Source organism: Phyllopteryx taeniolatus, chromosome 2, assembly GCF_024500385.1.
Source record: "Phyllopteryx taeniolatus isolate TA_2022b chromosome 2, UOR_Ptae_1.2, whole genome shotgun sequence".
Taxonomy (NCBI): domain Eukaryota; kingdom Metazoa; phylum Chordata; class Actinopteri; order Syngnathiformes; family Syngnathidae; genus Phyllopteryx; species Phyllopteryx taeniolatus.
Window position 1 is genome coordinate 38,082,348 of NC_084503.1, and position 18,739 is coordinate 38,101,086.

Consider the following 18,739-nt stretch of genomic DNA (forward strand, 5'->3'; position numbering starts at 1 on the left):
GCTCTGCCATGTCAAGACTGTCAGTGCGCGACTAAGGGGCCTCATTTGAAGGGAATGAGAGGAGCCGCTTTGATTGGCTTCGAATGACGTCGGCTGTAAACACATCCACAGCAGTGGAGACCTCCTTCTTTTAGATGTGCTGGAGTGCGCTGGTCCACGGAATTACCAACACCGATCTAACCAACCCCTGATGCACAGTTACGGTGCACAGTTGCGCTGGATTTCCGCAGGCCGCCAAATATAAGAATGAAGACTGATTGACAACTCAGATTCATTCATTCATTGATTTTGAGGTATGTCCCAGGACTTTTGCATGTAGTATGTGAAAATAACGGAATTTTGTGAGCCGTTTTCAAATAGTTTGAGCAAAACCAACAAGTGGGAGGCAAGCTGTCGAGCTACGAGCACTTAATGCAGGTTTACTGATTGAGCTGTTAGCCAGTCAGTCAGTCACAGCGCGAGAAGTGTTTTCTTTGGTTTTCCACTCTGATGTCCTCTGAAGCCTCTCCGCTGAGCCGAGTGCTCAGACAAACTGTGCTCATCAGCGGTGCGCGCACACACTCACACAGGCAGACACGCTTCACTGTGTCACATCGGGATGAAGTGTATTAGGCTGCCAAAAATGTGCGAGATTAGAGGCTTTAAGCATTGTCCATGTGGGGAGACATAGGGACCAAATGGCTCATGGGAGTTTAAAGTCCCTCAGAGCAGTTTGCAGGGGCACACAGACAATGTGTTGTTACGCTGGCTCTGAAGTGTCATCCCAGAAAATGGAAGCTCAGAAGATGAGAGAGGATTACAGCAAAGTGTGTGTACGTGTGTTTGTCTCCATGGATTAGACCCCTGTGGAAATCAACTTTGTCAACTTGAGCAGTTTATCTTTGTGTCAGAACTTTTCCTTCATCTTGGCACAAGGTGAGACTGGACAATACCAGTTACCTCACTCTGTATCACACACTGATGTGCACTAATAAGAAACGCGAGTGCACAAATGCAAACGCGTGCAGTTTCTGCTGTGCTTGCGTGTAAAAATGTGCATACACAGTAGATACACAAACATACACGCACACACACTCAGCTGTCACTTATGCTAGCCAGCAGCATGGGGTAATCATGCACTGCGTTAAAACAAATTGAAAATCAGTGGCAAGTGTTGCCCCCCTGAGCAAAGGCAAGAAAATGCAGAGCAAGGAAAACAGCATCGAGGAAAGTATGACAGTTAATACACAAAGCAACAAAGCAGCAATGTTGTGTTTGTGCGTGTAAGCCTTGGGGATGTATGAAGGTCCCTGAGCAATTTCACTCTTGGACCAATAATACAAAGTCACTTGGACCTGCAGTCTTTCAAACTAAATGATACGCTGCAAAGTGATCTGCACTAACATGGACTTTATTAACAAACAAACATTAAAAATTCAGATTTATAAACAGAATATTGCTAAATTTGGATTTAGCCTCGAGGCATTCATTGACCAATATCCTCAATATTGTGGTTGTAGTTTTCATTGTGTAAAATTCCCAAAACATCATTGTTAGATTAATTAAATCCAAATTGTCCATAGGTGTGAATGACTGTTTGTTTATATTTGCCCTGTGATTGGCAACCAATCCAGGGTGTACCCTAACCTCTCACCCAAAGTCAGCTGCGATAGGCTCCAGCTCACCCACCATCCTGAATAGGATAAGGTATAGAAAATGGATGGATGGATTTTAAGTTTTAATTAAAGAAAAATATATAGTCTTTATCAGATCCAGATTTAATGTTTTTGCAATCAATTAACTCAACAAAGGAGGAAACAACCCAATTACTTATAATAATAAGTGATTGCTTTCACATGTGAATTGAAATGAATTGAAGTTAATTGATTCTCTAGTAGCGGCATGGTGACCGACTGGTTAGAGCGTCTGCTTCACAGTTCTGAGGACCGGGGTTCAAATCCCGGCCCCGCCTGTGTGGAGTTTGCATGTTCTCCCCGTGCCTGCGTGGGTTTTCTCCGGGCACTCCGGTTTCCTCTCACACCCCAAAAACATGCATGGTAGGTTTATTGACTCTAAATTGCTTAGGTGTGAATGTGTGTGCAAATGGTTGTTTATGTGTGCCCTGCGATTGGCTGGCAACCAGTTCAGGGTGCGCCCCGCCTCCTGCGCGAAGATAGCCCGCGACCCTTGTGAGGATAAACGGCTCAGAAAATGGATGGATGGATGATCCTCTAGTGTATAAAACTCTCCCTTGTCTGCAGCTGAGCATTCTGCAGATCACTGGCGTCAGGCCGAAACCTCCAATCCAAATTTGGTAAATTTCATATTTTTTTGCATTTATACAATTGTGCTATTTATACAGTGTGCTATTTTATTTATTTATTTATTTATTTATTTACAAATTATTACTTAATCAAAAGGTTTGACAAGGGCTTGTTTTTTTTTGACGATGCAATGTTGATTGCTCAACAAGCATGCCATTTTTTTGGTTTTCTGAAAAGTGATGCTTTTGGTGACGGGAGGATTACGCTCGACACCAGCAAGATGCAGTATTTATCATAGGCATCCAAATATACCGTACATTTTGTAGCCTAATAGCTCAATTCCCCAAGTCATTTTAACTTAATGTCACAATATCAATTAGAAATACCAATGTGCTTGCTAAAATTACTATTTGTTTTCTGTATGTCTGTGCAGATTCTAAGTCATGTTGAATCAAGGCAACTGAGATCTTTTGTTGTTGAATTTTCCAAAAACGTTTAAAAATGATTTGGGCAATTACGCTATTAGGCTAACGATTTTGTACACTTTCTATACATGTACAGGTTGAGTTGACTGACTCGTAGGACATTCATTAACAGACATAGACGAGGTTGCAAAACAAATCAGTGACGAACATTCTTAAGACTCTTGAACACACACACACACACACACACGCACGCGCGCACGCACACAGTACATTGAGTCAGGTGTGTGTCCTGCTTCCTATCACTACCTGTCATAGTAGTCCTCATAGCTGTCATCCAGGTCCAGCTCGGTGCTGCATAATGGGGACAAGGAAGAGAGGGGAGGGAAGGGTGAGTAAAGTATTTGTCAAAACTACACGTTATGCTCCCAGGATGTCAACATGCTGCAGTTACAGCATACAATCACATCATCTGGAAAGATTACATTGTTCATGATCTCGAGCCGAGAGTAAAAAAGGGCAGTGGGGTTGTTCTGCTACAGCATCCAAGTTGGAAAATTCATATATATTGTAGTGCCAAGCCAACGCATCACCTCGTGTGATGAGGGAAGCTATGAGGCAGAGGAGAAAGTGTCACTAAACCTGAGTGTGAATATATTATGGCGTGTCAGACTTCAGCATTCCTCCATAATGCATGCACATCGCTGCTAATAATCCCCCATGTCACTACCTTGCTGACCGTCATTGTCCTTTTATTCAACCGGGGTGCTTTCATCTACAGTAATTCATACCCACCTTCATCGTTCTCTATTACTCATCAGTTCAATTTCTCAACCCTTTTCAATGCATTTGTAGGATTTATTCACACAGTAAACTAGAATACAGGCCTCCAACAAAGCCGAACAATCATAAATTGGATCAGTTCCAAATTGTACACCTACAGGGATACATCCCTCCTGTACTGTGTATGCCTATTTTGTCAGTAACTTTTTTACGGCCAAGGAATTGCTTTTTGTAGCTTAAGTGGGTGTTCGAAAAGGACTATGCATTATTCATAATAAAACATTGAAAGCGTGAAATTTTTCTCAGCCAGGGAAAGCTGAAAAATTGACAGTGTTGAACAAATTGCTATCAAAACAGGTTTGTTTTATTATTTTTAAAGCCTGAAAGTGAAAAAACACCATTGTGTGTTGTCTTTTGCCATGAACTCCAATGATTGTCCCGGTTTGAATTCTGAAATGTTTATCTGTATTAGCGGTCATACTTTTAATACACTGACCAAGAATATGTAGAGGGCTGAATTGCCTTATTCACTCACAAAATTTCCAAAATGTCATAGTTTGCCCCTCCTTGAGCCGTCACCTTATCGTGGTGGTGGGGTTTGTGTCCCAATGATCCTAGGAGCTAAGTTGTCTGGGGCTTTATTCCCCTGGCAGGGTCACCCATTACAAACAGGTCCTTGGTGAGGGACCAGACAAAGCACGGCTCCAAATACCCCTATGATGATTAAAAACACAGGAAAACGTTTTTCCTTGCCCAGACGTGGGTCACCAGGGCCCCCCTCTGGAGCCAGGCCCGCAGGTAGGGCTCGAAGGCGAGCGCCTGGTGGCCGGGCCTTCACCCATGGGGCCCGGCCGGGCACAGCGCGAAAGAGTAACGTGGGTCCCGCTTCCAATGGGCCCACCACCTGTGGGAAGGGCCATAGGGGTCGGGTGCATTGTGAGCTGGGCAGTGACCGAAGGCAGGGACCTTGGCGATCCGATCCCCGGCTACAGAAGCTGGCTTTAGGGACGTGGAACATCACCTCTCTGGCAGGGAAGGAGTTGAGGTTCACCCCGGTGGAAGAAAGGGTAGCCTCCCTCTGCCTTCGGGTGCCATCGTTCTGCTGGGGGACTTCAATGCTCACATGGTCAATGAGAGTGAGACCTGGAAGGGCGTGATTGGGAGGAACGCCCCTCCCCCGCCCCCCGATCAGAACCCGAGCGGTGTTCTGTTATTGGACTTCTGTGCTCATCACGGACTGTCCATAACAAACACCATGTTCAAGCATAAGGGTGTCCACACGTGCACTTGGCACCAGGACACCCTAGGTCACAGTTCGATGATCGACTTTGTGGTCGGGTCATCGGACTTGCGGCTGCATGTCTTGGACACTCGGGTGAAGAGAGGGGCGGAGCTGTCAACTAATCACCATCTGGTGGTGAGTTGGCTCCGATGGTGGGGGAAGATGCCGGTCCGACCTGGCAGGCCCAAACGTATTGTGAGGGTCTGTTGGGAACGTCTGGCATAATCCCCTGTCAGAAGGCGTTTCAACTCCCACCTCCGGCAGAACTTCATCCACGTCTCGGGGGAGGCGGGGGACATCGAGTCCGAGTGGACCATGTTCCGCGCCTCCATTGGTGAGGCGACTGACCAGAGATGTGGCCGTCGGTGCCTGTTGTGGCGGCAATCCCCGAACCCGTTAGTGGACATCAATGGTGAAGGATGCCGTCAAGCTGAAGAAGGAGTCCTATCGGACCTTTTTGGCCTGTGGGACTCCTAAGGCAGCTGATGAGTACTGGCTGGCCAAGCGGAATGCTGCTCTGGTGGTTGCTGAGGCAAAAATTCGGACGTGGGAGGAGTTCGGTAAGGCCATGGAGAACGATTTCCGAACGGCTTCGAGGAAATTCTGGTCCAACATCCGGCGTCTCAGGAGGGGGAAGCAGTGCACCATCAACACTGTATATAGTAGGGATGGGGTGCTGCTGACCTCGACTTGGGACGTTGTGAGTGGGTGACTTCCTCAATTCCACCGACCTCAATTCCACCGACAACCCTTCCCATAATAAAGCAGAGTCTGGGGTCTCTGAGGTGGGCTCTCCTATCTCTGGGGTTGAGGTCACCGGGGTGGTTAAAAAGCTCCTCGGTGGCAAGGCCCCTGGGGTGGATGAGATTCACCCGGAGTTCCTAAAGGCTCTGGATGTTGTGGGGCTATCCTGGTTGACACGCCTCTGCAACATCGCGTGGACATCGGGGACAGTGCCTCTGGATTGGCAGACTGGGGTGGTGGTCCCCCTTTTTAGGAAGGGGGACCAGAGGGTGTGTTCCAACTGCAGGGTGATCACACTCCTCAGCCTTCCTAGTAAGGTCTATTCAGGGGTGGTGGAGAGGAGGGTCCGTCGGGAAGTTGAATGTCAGATTCAGGAGGAGCAGTGTGGTTTTCGTCCTGCCCGTGGAACAGTGGACCAGCTCTTCACCCTCGGCAGGGTCCTCGAGGTTGCATGGGAGTTCGCCCAACCAGTCTACATGCGTTTTGTGGACTTGGTGAAGGCGTTCGACCGTGTCCCTTGTGGGGTCCTGTGGGGGGGGGGGGGGGGGTGCTTCAGGAGTATGGGGTACCGAACCCCCTGATACGGGCTGTTCGGTCCCTGTACGACCGGTGTCAGAGTTTGGTCCGCATTGCTGGCAGTAAGTCGGACTCATTTCCGGTGAGGATTGGACTCCAACAAGGCTGCCCTTTGTCACCGATTCTGTTCATAACTTTTATGGACAGAATTTCAAGATGCAGCCGAGGCGTAGAGGGGGTCCGGTTTGGTGGCCTCAGTAATGCATCTTTGCTTTTTGCAGATGATGTGCTTCTGTTGGCTTCATCAAGCCGTGACCTCCAACTCTCACTGGAGCGGTTCGCAGCCGAGTGTGAAGCGGCTGGGATGAGAATCCGCACCTCCAAATCTGAGACCATGGTCCTCAGTCGGAAAAGGTGGAGTGCCCTCTCCAGGTCGGGGATCCGATCCTGCCCCAAGTGAAGGAGTTCAAATATCTTGGTGTCTTGTTCACAAGTGAGGGAAGAAGGGATCGACAGGCGTATCGGTGCAGTGTCTGCAGTGATGCAGACGTTGTACCGGTCCGTTGTGGTGAAGAAGGAGTAAAGCTGAAAGGCGAAGCTCTCGATTTATCGGTTGAGCTATGTTTCTATCCTCACCTATGGTCACAAGCTGTGGGTCGAACAAGAACAAGATCCCGGATACAAGCGGCCGAAATGAGATTCCTCTGCAGAGATAGGGTGAAAAGCTCGATCATCCGGGAGGGGCTCAGAGTAGAGCCGCTACTCCTCCGCATTGAGAGGAGCCAGATGAGGTGGCTCAGACATCTGATTAGTATGCCTCCCGGACGCCTCCCGGGTGAGGTGTTCTGGGCACGTCCCACCGGGAGGAGACCCCGGGGACGACCCAGGACATGCTGGAGAGACTATGTTTCTCGGCTGGCCTGGGAATGCCTCGGGATCCCCTCGGAAGAGCTGGAGGAAGTGGCTGGGGAGAGGGAAGTCTGGGCTTCCCTGCTGAGGCTGCTGCCCCCGCGACCTGACCTCGGATAAGCGGAGGAAAATGAATGAATGAATGTCATAGTTTGCAAAGTGTTAAAAATAAATCCTACACACAGCCACAACTTAACAAATAAACGAACAAAAATGGTAAAACCAACGTGAGTTTCTGTATTTTTTCTTCTATTCAAGAAATTACCTTTTCAAGTACCCCCTTCACATTGTGGTAGAAAGGCTAAAAGTTTTGGAATAAGAACTGGCTTCAAGCTGGTATGAACCTGGAAGTGAACCATATACTGTAGAAACAGGACGTTGACAAAGCAGATATACGTGCTTCATTTTAGTGTTGAAGTAACCAGGTAAAAATAAATCAGTCCGTAATATACGTGAATGGGTGGCATTGTATGCAAAAGAAAAACTTGTTATAATTCCAAGGAAAGCAAGCCATCAGTACTTCTCAGTGTGAATGATTGGCTGTCAATATGTGTCTGTCCTGTGATTGATAGGTGATCAGTTCAGTGTGTATCCTGCCTCTGACTCAGAGTCTGCTGGGATAGGCTCCAGCTTTGCCTTGATTCTGATCAGGATAAGCAGTTGATAATGGATGGATGTAAATCATGATTAAATAGTCCAGGCATCCATTACATTTCGGAGGAACCTGTTACCAGTACCCCACATCCAAATGATAACACATGCTCCGACAGTCAATTGGTGAAATTGTGTTGTTTTTCTGGGATGTTTTACCATATTTTAGGAAAGTAACACACTCCCAGTTCGAGCCATCTGCTCTGGGGTAGCTCGGGGAGGCGGAGTCTTAGTGGAAGACAACTAAGATGTCATTTTTAATATTGGAATAAGAAGGGCATACCGTCACAATTACACTTACGTTTTTATGTTGGAAAGATCCTTGTTGCGCTCATGTTCATCTAAACTCATTTTGGATTGGACTTTAATTATATTTTCTACTCACAGTAGCACTTGTCTGTCTCGCACCAGATGGCTTCCTAAGCTCAGGAGACAGGCAGCCACAAAATAATTCATAATGAGAGCTTGTGGTGAAGCTGTTCACTTGCCAACATAAAGACCGTGTCATGCTGTTTGAGAGCATGCTGTCTGAGATGGAAGTCTATGCATAGGTTGGCCATGATTAGAACACAGAGTAGTAGCAGTGGTAGATTCCTCCCCTCCTAGTTGAGTGGCTAGTGTAAAATAATAATAATGATAATAATAAAACATCTGAGTCAGTTCATAAGCAAAGGTGGGAAGAGTAGCCAAAAAATTTACTCAAGTAGGGTTACTGTTGCTTTAGAATACTAAAGTAATGCACAATACTGTATGTAGCTCAATGTAACAGAGTAACAGTAACGTTTCTTCTTTAAAAAACATACTCTGGTGAAAGTAAAAAATATATTGGATTGAAATAATTGGTCAAGTACGATTCATCCAAAAAGTTACTTAAGTAAATGTCATGGATTAAATGTAACATGTTGCTACCCATCACTGGTCACAAGTTGCAAATTGATAACGTTTTGGATGGACCTATGGGTCTGTTCCAGACTCATAGGTGGCAAAAACTTGCATTTAAAACATATTAGCCACTGCAAAACAATTCAAGGACAGGACCTTTGGTGTTTTTTCACATTTTTGTTATGCAAAAACAGGACGTTTAGAGGGTCTGATGCTTTTAACCTGACTATAGAAATAAGATTAGTGGGCTCATTCAAGACAGTTTCTCTAGATTTCAGTGACAATGTAGTTTTTCCTAGTGTTGATGTATCACATCTTCATATAGTTTAGATCACGTTACTGCAGTACTAATTAACATGTAGTATGTCAACACACTCGATGACTTGAGTTCTGCTGCTACCATGATTAATGTTTAAAACTGTCTAATGATTAAATGACCAGTGACTGAGAAGCGACTGATTTTATTGTCAGAGCATGCAGGAAAGTGCGACTAACTTAAGTCACATGGTTTAGTAGAACAATACAAAAATCCTACATGCATTTCACAGAATTCATTTGCGAGAGAATGGGAAAAAAAGATAAGGTCATAAAATCCCGGATTTAAATTCTTGCCTGGTTCCAAAAGAGTGGATTTTGGCAGTGGGAAAAAAGGATGTCCCAAAAAAGGACGTAAAATCTGCATCTTCACTTTTATCAACAATAAACAGAAGTTTAGCCCATGCAGCCTCATCTCTGTACAATGCCTTGTTAAAACTGTTATGTACTTTTTGGATAATCATGCAAACACACGAGCAAAGATAGCAAAATCATGACTGCTTTTGCAGAAGATATAACATATTTTTGTGAACTCAGCCTGAGGTAAACTAGAAAATAACATGAATTCGCAAAAACACTCTCTGAGGGGGAGTAAGCTCCTCTTCCAGCTCAATTTGAATGTTATATTTTGCTGTATTCCTGTTTACCTTCATATCTGCCGTAATAATCCATTTTGTCATGATCATCACAAATCTGTTTATCAGCTGTAAAGTCAGTTTTTTGGATTGCATATTGTTCTAAAATTGGCTGAGACATTACTACTCTCACTAAAGTAATGTTTAATTTACTTTACTTAATCAATTGGTTTATAAAGTCCTTACAGTACACTGTATTGTACAGTATGTTACATTTTTCTGGTTGTGCTTTATCACCATTACTTAATAATTTGATATTAATTAGTGCTCCGCAGTCAACAATGTCTCCCTAAATAATGGCAAATTATCTGCTGTATATTATTGGACTGATGACACAAATGATTCGGCTATGTAAATAACATCATTAGTGGTGTAACCCTGAATATTAAATAATAAATATTTGGGGATGCATCACTAATCTAAGGTCGATACAACATGTTAGTGGGGTAGAATAACGACGTGACAACTAGCAAGTATTTTCGTGGAATTCAATGAAGACAAATTCATAGCAGGTTAGCCTATTTAGAATGTAATTACAACTCAAGTGAGCACTTTAGCGTCTGGTTCAATGTGTGCATGTGTGTGTGTGTGTGTGTGTGAGAGAGAGAGAGAGAGAGAAAGAGAGAGAGAGAGAGAGAGGGAGGCAGAGAGCGAGAGAGAGAGAGAGAGAGATGGACGCAGGGTCACTAAAGGCTAATTAATTTCTTTTCATAATTTCTCAAGTGCCAGAGCAATCCATTATACGGTTGGCTATAAATCATCTGCCGCTGTGTGTGTGTGTGCTTTTGTGTGTGTGTGTGTGTGTGTGTGTGGTTGCGTCCATGAGTGTCTCCACGCCGAAAGCTGAAAACCACCCGAGTCACAGCAACGAAATCTGTGAAAAATTGTTTTAGATTGTTGATGCAATTGCCATCTGTTTGAGATTTTACATTCACTGTGATTAACTATTACCAAAATGAATCAAAGTGACACACAATTATAAAAACATTATCATGATTGCAGACTTTGCAGTTACATTAACGCTATTTCTGTGATTCTCATCTGGTGGGTGGGGCCCCAAACATGGGTCACGGACCCATTTTGGGTGGGTCGAAGACACCTAGTAAAAAAATTACATGTATTCCTATTCTGATTTTCTAAGTTCCTACACGGTACATAGTATAGAAAGTGATAAGAAATGTTACTTCCTTCTGTTCTAGCTACTAATTTACTCTTTAAACAAATGCCGACACCTCAGACTTTGGCTGGCGGACGTCATGGTAAGAAATATGCCTTTGGTGGTACAGCAAACTAATTTGAAATGGCAATAGAAAATATAATATACTGTAATTATCTTTTCAGAGGCTATTTTTAGACAAAAAAAAAAATCTTGATTCTTAACTTCTATGAAAGTGGGTTGCGACTTTGCACAATAGGAAAATGCGGGTCCCATGGTGACAACAGTTGAGAACCACCGATGTAGCTGTAATACTGTATAAAACAAGCGAAAATGCATAAATGTTGCAAACTTTTTTATACAGTAATTGAACCACATTCAAATACTTAATGCTGGTCAACTTCCGATCTGTTCATATTTCAATGAATAATTGTCATACAAGTTTAAAAAAAACAAAACATTGTTAACTCGTTGACTCCCATGGATGTTTATATTTGTCAATTGGAATCCAACCGTTTAGTGTCAACAATGTTTATACATACAGAATATCCATCCATCCATTTTCTGAGCCGCTTCTCCTCACTAGGGTCGCGGGCGTGCTGGAGCCTATCTCAGCTGTCATCGGGCAGGAGGCGGGGTACACCCTGAACTGGTTGCCAGCCAATCGCAGGACACATAGAAACAAACAACCATTCGCACTCACAGCCATGCCTACGGGCAATTTAGAGTCTCCAATTAATGCATGTTTTTGGGATGTGGGAGGAAACCGGAGTGCCCGGAGAAAACCCACTCAGGCACGGGGAGAACATGCAAACTCCACACAGGCGGGGACGGGGATTGAACCCTTCACCTCAGAACTGTGAGGCTGACGCTCTAACCAGTCGTCCACCGTGCCGCCATACAGAATATATGAATGATAATTGTACAGGGAATTTAAATACAATTTTAACATTCTTAACGATCATACAAATCTCTAAAGAAGTTAATCACTAAAACCATCCCCAACCTTTCTTTAAAAACAGAACTCTAATCGGCAGCATCTTATGGTTAAGTGTTGTGACAATTTGTAGCCAGTCTAAGACACAAATGGCAGTTTTGAACTGCTACATATCAGAAGTGAAGTTTATGTTTGCCTTCGATTGGATTCCCAACAGTTCCCCGTAATGAAAAATACGTCAAAAGCAATTGTTTCATTGCCTTGGTGAAAGTGTTGGGCACTAAAGCATGACAAAAAGCCAGATGGGGAAACTACTCGACCATAGAGAGCACAAATGTTCTAGACGTGGCCAGTTTGCTGTAAATAACCATTCTTGAAAATATTACATTTTGCACATGACAAATGTGTGTTTCCCTGTGCATGCAACCCAACTCTACATTGGTGCAGCACAGAGGTCATCAACCTTTTTGAAACTGAGAGCTACTTCTTGGACACTGGTTAATGTGAAGGGCTACCAGTTTGATACACTTCTGAAATAACAAATTTGTTCAAATTTCTTTTAATAATATGTTATTATTAATAATTAAAGGTATTCATTTATGCAAAGACACTGATCATTTTAATGATTTCTCACAGTAATTACGCAACAGATAAATATCACTTTATTTCTATAAATCTCTGCCAGTGTTTACAAATGATCACTTGTACCACATTCCTAAAAAAATCACAATGTCCCATCACTAGTGAGCTATTTTCAGAACAGGCTACTCATGTGACACCACGTTGGTGACCCCTGAACTGTCATATTAGCTTTAATCTTATAAAAGGGTTTAGGGAAGACACAGGTGGTGGTCCTATTCTGTTTAAGTTATAATGCTTTACACTCAAAGTGAAATTTAAACTCTGCTCATAATGCACCTCGACGCACCCGGCTGTCAAACTCCTGAAGTTTGCAGATGACACCACTGTCATCGGCCTCATCAAAGACAGTGACAAGTCTGCATATCGACAGGAAGCGGAGCGGCTGGAGCTGTGGTGCGGCCGACGCAACCTGGAGCTGAACACACTCAAGACTGTAGAGATGATGGTGGACTTCAGGAGGCATCCTTCGCCACAGCTGCCCCTCACGTTGTCCAGCTGCCTTGTGTCAACCGTCGAGACCTTCAAGTTCCTGGGAATTACAATCTCTCAGGACCTGAAGTGGGCGACCAACATCAACTCCGTCCTCAAAAAGGCCCAGCAGAGGATGTAATTCCTGCAGCTTCTGAGAAAGTGCGGCCTGCCACGGGAGCTGCTGAGGCAGTTCTACACAGCGGTCATCGAATCAGTCCTGTGTTCTTCCATCACAGTCTGGTTTGCTGCTGCTACAAAAAAGGACAAACACCGACTGCAACGGACAATCAAAACTGCTGAAAGGATTGTCGGTACCCCCCTACCCACCCTTGAGGACTTGCACGCTGGCAGAACTAAGACAAGAGCGTGCAAAATCCTCTCGGACCCTCCGCATCCCGGTCACCAGCTTTTCCGGCTCCTTCCCTCAGGTAGGCGCTACCGATCAATGCAAACTCGAACTAGTAGACATTCCAACAGCTTCTTCCCTCTTGCGATCAACTTCTTAAACACCTGACCTGCAATTTCATTACAACATGCTGGTAATTTTTTGACTTGAGTTCGTTGTCACATTTCTATGGGGCCAATTATATATTACTCGTGCACTCACTGTAGTAGTCTCGCCACGCTGCACTATTTGCATATCTGTTGTTGACCAATACTGGCCACTCATGCCAGAGTAGCATCTGCTCCATTTGCACACTGATTGAGGAGTATCTGCAACATTTGCACAATCAACATTGTCCCAGATTATCGCGCTACTCGTCACTTTAAACTGCATACACTCCTTGAAGTCTCGGCGCCCTTTGCACAATGGTCATTGCACCGGACTATTGCAATATTAGTCATTCAAATTGCTCTAAGTGCTAGAGGACTCTGCATCTTTTGCACAATTGTCAAAAAAATTGAACCGGCATTACCAGATTACTAGCAACGTTTTATTGCTCAGCGACTGTTTTTCTCAATATCGTTATGTCTCAAAAGTATTCTCTGTCAATTGACTGTCTGTTGTCGTACGAGAGCAGCTCCAACTACTGGAGAAAAATTCCTTGTGTGTTTTTTTTGGACATACTTCGCAAAATAGAAATTATTCTGATTCTGATGACTGATTCTTTTTATGCTTTTTATTTATTTACTCAATCATTAATTATTTATTGTGACAACCAGCCTCATGACAATCATAAAGAGCACTGCACTACACTAACAGGGTGTTTCCTAAGGTACCCACAAAATGTAGTGAGAATAAATACTACAAAACTATAAAAAGAGTGATGCCTTTGGATCCGACTTTAATTCATTCCGTGATCATGCTCATTACTCAAAACACGTATCTTAAATAATTTTTCCCTATCGAAATGAATAAATGTCCTTAGAAAACCAGTTTGTTTTTAAAATAAGGAAAATAGCACCCTATAATATTGTATTTTGTAAAAACATATCGTAATAACATAATTACATAAAACGGAAAGAATTAAACAGGTTGTGCGTCATGATTAATTCATTGCAGCTCCATCAAATGTGCGTGACTTGGCCTCCAGGGGGTAGTGTGATACAGTCATGCAGAAATGAACGAAGAAGAGTTTCACAACTACAGTGACTCAGTAAGCTGCAGTAATATTAATCATTTTCCTCAGAGGATTGAGAATATATGCCTGTGAGTATTGTTATATTATGTGGCTACATGTCTTGCAGTACAGTTTGTATTAAAATTTCCATTGCTTAAAGCATTATAACACCGGCAAATAGATGCAATCCCGTCTCTGCCGTTTCCCATTTTATGTCAGTCTTAATATAGTGGGCTTTAAGGCAAAGTTATGTGGTTGTTTTAAATACACCAGGTTTAATTTTCTTTATTTTATGTTTAGTTTGGCAGTAAACTTCAACTAGGAGTAGTATTAAACAGCCTGAAGACTATCTGGCAAACTGCTGCTTTTTGTGAAGTGAGTTGAGTTACGTTTCCCACCACCATGCAGCACTTGCAGCTAAAATTTTGGCATGCAATCAAGGCAAAAAAAAAAAAATGGGCCAAACACCGGCTCGTATCGTAGCTAACCCTCACCCTCTTTATTATTTCCCAAGGACCTACTTTAAAATGCCGTAATCACATACTTCTGTTCTAATCAATGACATGCTCAGGGTATTAGAATCCCAATACTGTAATACAGCACCATGTAATCTACTCCTCAATATCCATTATCCCTTGGCTCACCGGACTGCATCATCTAGACATACAGTACGCAGTGCACGTGGTAATTTACCACTGCAAGGCGACATGAGTCAACGAGAGGAGCTCATAAATGCATCAAGGTTGGATTACAGGCTGAAAGCAATTCATTCATCTTGAGATAAGGACTGTGCTTCTGATTGCAATAATTTTTCCTGTCTTTAGTTTATGTTGCAGTTAATGTCTGACAGCACGTTAGGTTTGATTGCACCCGCCACGTTATCGTAAAAAAGAACAAGAGGAGCTCTAGTCTGATGGAGTGTCGGTGAAAAAGCCACTGAGAGGGAGAGTGAGGAGAGATGGAGCGACAGAACGCATCAGACAACATCAGGGTCCAGAGACTCAATAAAAAGTGTCCTGAAAGAGAGTGATTGCTCCTTTCGTTGCCAAACACACACTGCACTGCATCTGGTTTGTCTCCTTGATGCCAGTGGGTGCACTCACTGATGGACACACTCAACTGGCAGGAGGATAAGAGTGGAGTGGACATAGTGAAAAAGGATGAGTGTGCTACTTTGCCTCATTTCCAGGAAGGCGATAGTTCAGTGTAACCCACCTATGAATTCAACTAAAGGAAAAGAACATAGTAAACAAAGGTCAACCGTAGGAGGCATCTAGAATTTCCAGTTCACTTTTTGGACACAACTGTTTATGTATATATATATATATACATACCACCATACATACACCATACCATATGATACCGTTGAAAAGTCCCACAGATTATAAGAGTAATTTAGGGATACAAATAATGGAGTAAAAATATGCAATTTGGGCCTAAATACCAAAGTCTCAAGATCTTTTATAAAACTGCACTGAGTGAAAGTCACAGGGCAGTTTAGGTGCAGGCTTTTGACTATTCGGAACTGAACTGGACTAATTCTACTACCTGGTCTGCCAAGCTTCTGCATGGGTGACAAACCACCACTGGTCACTCATTGGTTGATTAGATTTGCTATCACAGTGTCATTGTATGTATGTCATTCCATTTGATAATTCATGGCTATAAATGACAAAAATAAATACACACGCTAACTTTGTCTGAACTTGTGACTCTGCAGCATTAAGGCCTTTTCATACTGCACGTAGCACAGAGCAGTGCGTCGTCGACCAACATGTATGTGCTGCATTTGCCACTGTGGCGCTGCAACCGCAAACCTGCCCAAAATGAAAAATTTTCAATTCAGGCGCTGTGACAACAGACGGCACAAACAATAGGAGAGGTGCTAGCGGAGTGATTTCAGAATGACAACATCAAGAGATTTTGACAGGGTTGTACAGTAGGCGGCATGGAAGAAAATGGAGAGAAAGGTTTTCAATGCAATGTTCCAGTGTCCCAAGCTCTGGGAAAAAAGACAAATGACCTACCATGAAGTGGTAAAGAAGGCATAGCGATGGATGGAGATCTGCACTACGATGAATATACCAGGTTTGTTGAAAGTGGTAGAAACGTGTGATTTATAGAGATTTTAACAATTGTTATCTTAAAATAAAATACAGCATAGCCATACGTGCTTCACTTCTATCACGTCTCCTCCTCATTTTAATCAAAGCCAGGACTTTAAGTTGTAACTACTTAATGTCCAGATCAGAGTGGAAAGGCATTAGGTTACTACGTTTGGTAGCTTAGAAACCAGTACCAAATGTGGCCACGCTTGCGCCATCCTGCCGTCGTCCCTGCACCGTCCTGCGTCCTATACACTGCGGTGAATGCCACAAAAACCAAGTGCAGTGTGAAAATGCTTTTATAGATCAGTTTGCTTTATTCCCTCAGTCTCCTCTCAGATAAAATGTGTCTCTTTACTGTCGCCAACAGCTCACTGCTCCATTGTTGTTGTTTGTTAGCGTGTCTAGTTCAGATGGATGCATTGAAAGATGCATTAGCTGTGCTAGTTGATTGGCTGGCAACCAGTCAAGGGTGTACCCCAACTCTCTCCCAAACACAGCCGGAATAGACTCCAACTCCCGGGACCCAATTGAGGATAAGTGGTACAGAAAAGGGATAGATGGACCTTAAGCAGGGCTCATTTCGGTTGGTGTGATGGTTCTCTATTGACCAGTGTGTCTCACTCTGCGGTTTAGGTACCATTGACCAACATTACTGGGGTAGGTACTCTGATGTATGGTGCCAAAAAGTGGTTTGAGACAAAAATAGAATCGTACACTCAAGTGAGATACTAGTCGATGGAACATGGCTTTTGTAAAAACATGAGGATGATGTGGACAGCGAGCTGGGTGAGTCAGATTCTCCCACAGCTGTCAGGGCGTGGACATTCCCGACCGATGCGTTTAGCCTCTAGGATCAGTATGGCGGGGCCGAGGCGTGGCACAGCCTGGTATGATTCCTGGACCACTGGCCTACCAGCCAGAGAATGTCCGCGTTGGAAAGAATGAGTGTGCCTGTCTTTTTAGCAAAGTCCTGAGCACTCAAATCCTTGGCACAGCTAAATCATAAATATGCATTCTTTTTTCCCAAAAAGGGGAAGATTGTTGTGCCATGATAGTCTATAACTATTAAATCTTAATTGGCAGCTTTTAGGCACCAAGTTGGGAAATTTCTTGAGCTACTTGACAGGAAACAAAGTGATGTTGCAAAATGGAGGAGAACAAATGGAAGAGGAGACTGTTAATGACTATGGATTGTCTAAACAAAAGATTAACATAATCCCCCTTTCAAATCTCACTGTGTAACAGGTGTTTACAGTGATTACAGAACAAAAAAAAAACATTTATATCAACTGTTCCTTCAGGAAAGCAGGGTGCCAAGTGAATATTGAGTCTAACTTGATCCAGTCTGATCATTTGTCTGACCTGTGATTAAACAGGAATAGAATGTGAGGATAAGCATAAAAAGATCACAGTGCTGCACGTCCAAACCGATTAAGTACAAAAAGACATGGAGACTGATTTATGTTTGCACAGGCTCATGTTACTACTGCTTGTACGTGGGAGTGCATGAACACACCATGTGGGTAGATTTGTCTGCAATACATTATTAGTGTCTGTTGACAAGTGTGGGGCTAAGCTCTGTGTATATGTGTCATCAATGTACGTATATGAATAAAAGATAAAATGGATAGTCCAAAATCTTTGACTAAACTTCACAAGGGTAGCTTACTCAAATTTAAACATCCATCCATCCATTTTCAACACCGCTTATCCTGGTTAGGGTCGCGGGGCGCTGGAGCCTATTCCAGCTGACTTCGGGTGAAAGGCGGACTACACCCTGAACTGGTCGCCAGTCAATCACAGGGCACATATAGACACGGACAACCATTCACACTCAAATTCACACCCTCACTGAGTGGGAACTGATCCCACGCTGCCCGCACCAAAGTCAGGCAACTGCACCACTACACCACCGTCAGTGACTAAAATTTAAACAGTGTTGGCAAAGTTCATTTTCTACATGTACTAGTTCAAAGTTCTGTTCACCGTTCCAAAAATGAACTCGTTCAATTCATAGTTCATAATTAAAAATTTTGAACTTAGTTTTATAGTTATTTTTCGCTATATGTTGCTGACGGGCTATTACCCTCAAAATACTGCCATTTCATTTTCCCATTGTTGCCACCCATTCAGTCCACACTAGTAGCCAGCTACAGCTTTTACCCTACAATCTCAAAATCATGAGGAAAACCTTTCGCTCAAATGCTGTTTTTTAAAATGAGGAATTAAAACAAAAACAGGGCTTTTGTCCTTAATGTGCAAAAAAAAAAAACACACAATAGAATCGGTATACTGTTCTTAAACAGTATATATGAACTAAAAGCTTTTGGTGCCAAAACACATCTGGTTCTACAGTGCTGTTTTTAAGGTTTACTTGAATCAGATTTTATGAATCTACATAACATCTGTGGTTGTAGTTAAAAGACTTTTGGGGTGAAAATTCAGTGTCAGAATTCAATTCAATCAGTAGATAAGTGTTTC

General features: G+C 43.3%; 1 protein-coding gene across 1 annotated transcript in view; it reads right to left on the reverse strand.

The window, feature by feature from the left end:
• Positions 1–18,739, reverse strand: part of si:dkey-234i14.2 (RNA-binding Raly-like protein) — a 62,055-nt gene that overhangs the window by 8,670 nt on the left and 34,646 nt on the right. Inside the window, exon 3 of the mRNA XM_061766106.1 lies at positions 2,975–3,019. Within this exon, the coding sequence (XP_061622090.1) occupies positions 2,975–3,019 (45 nt within the window). The remainder of the gene's footprint in view (positions 1–2,974; positions 3,020–18,739) is intronic.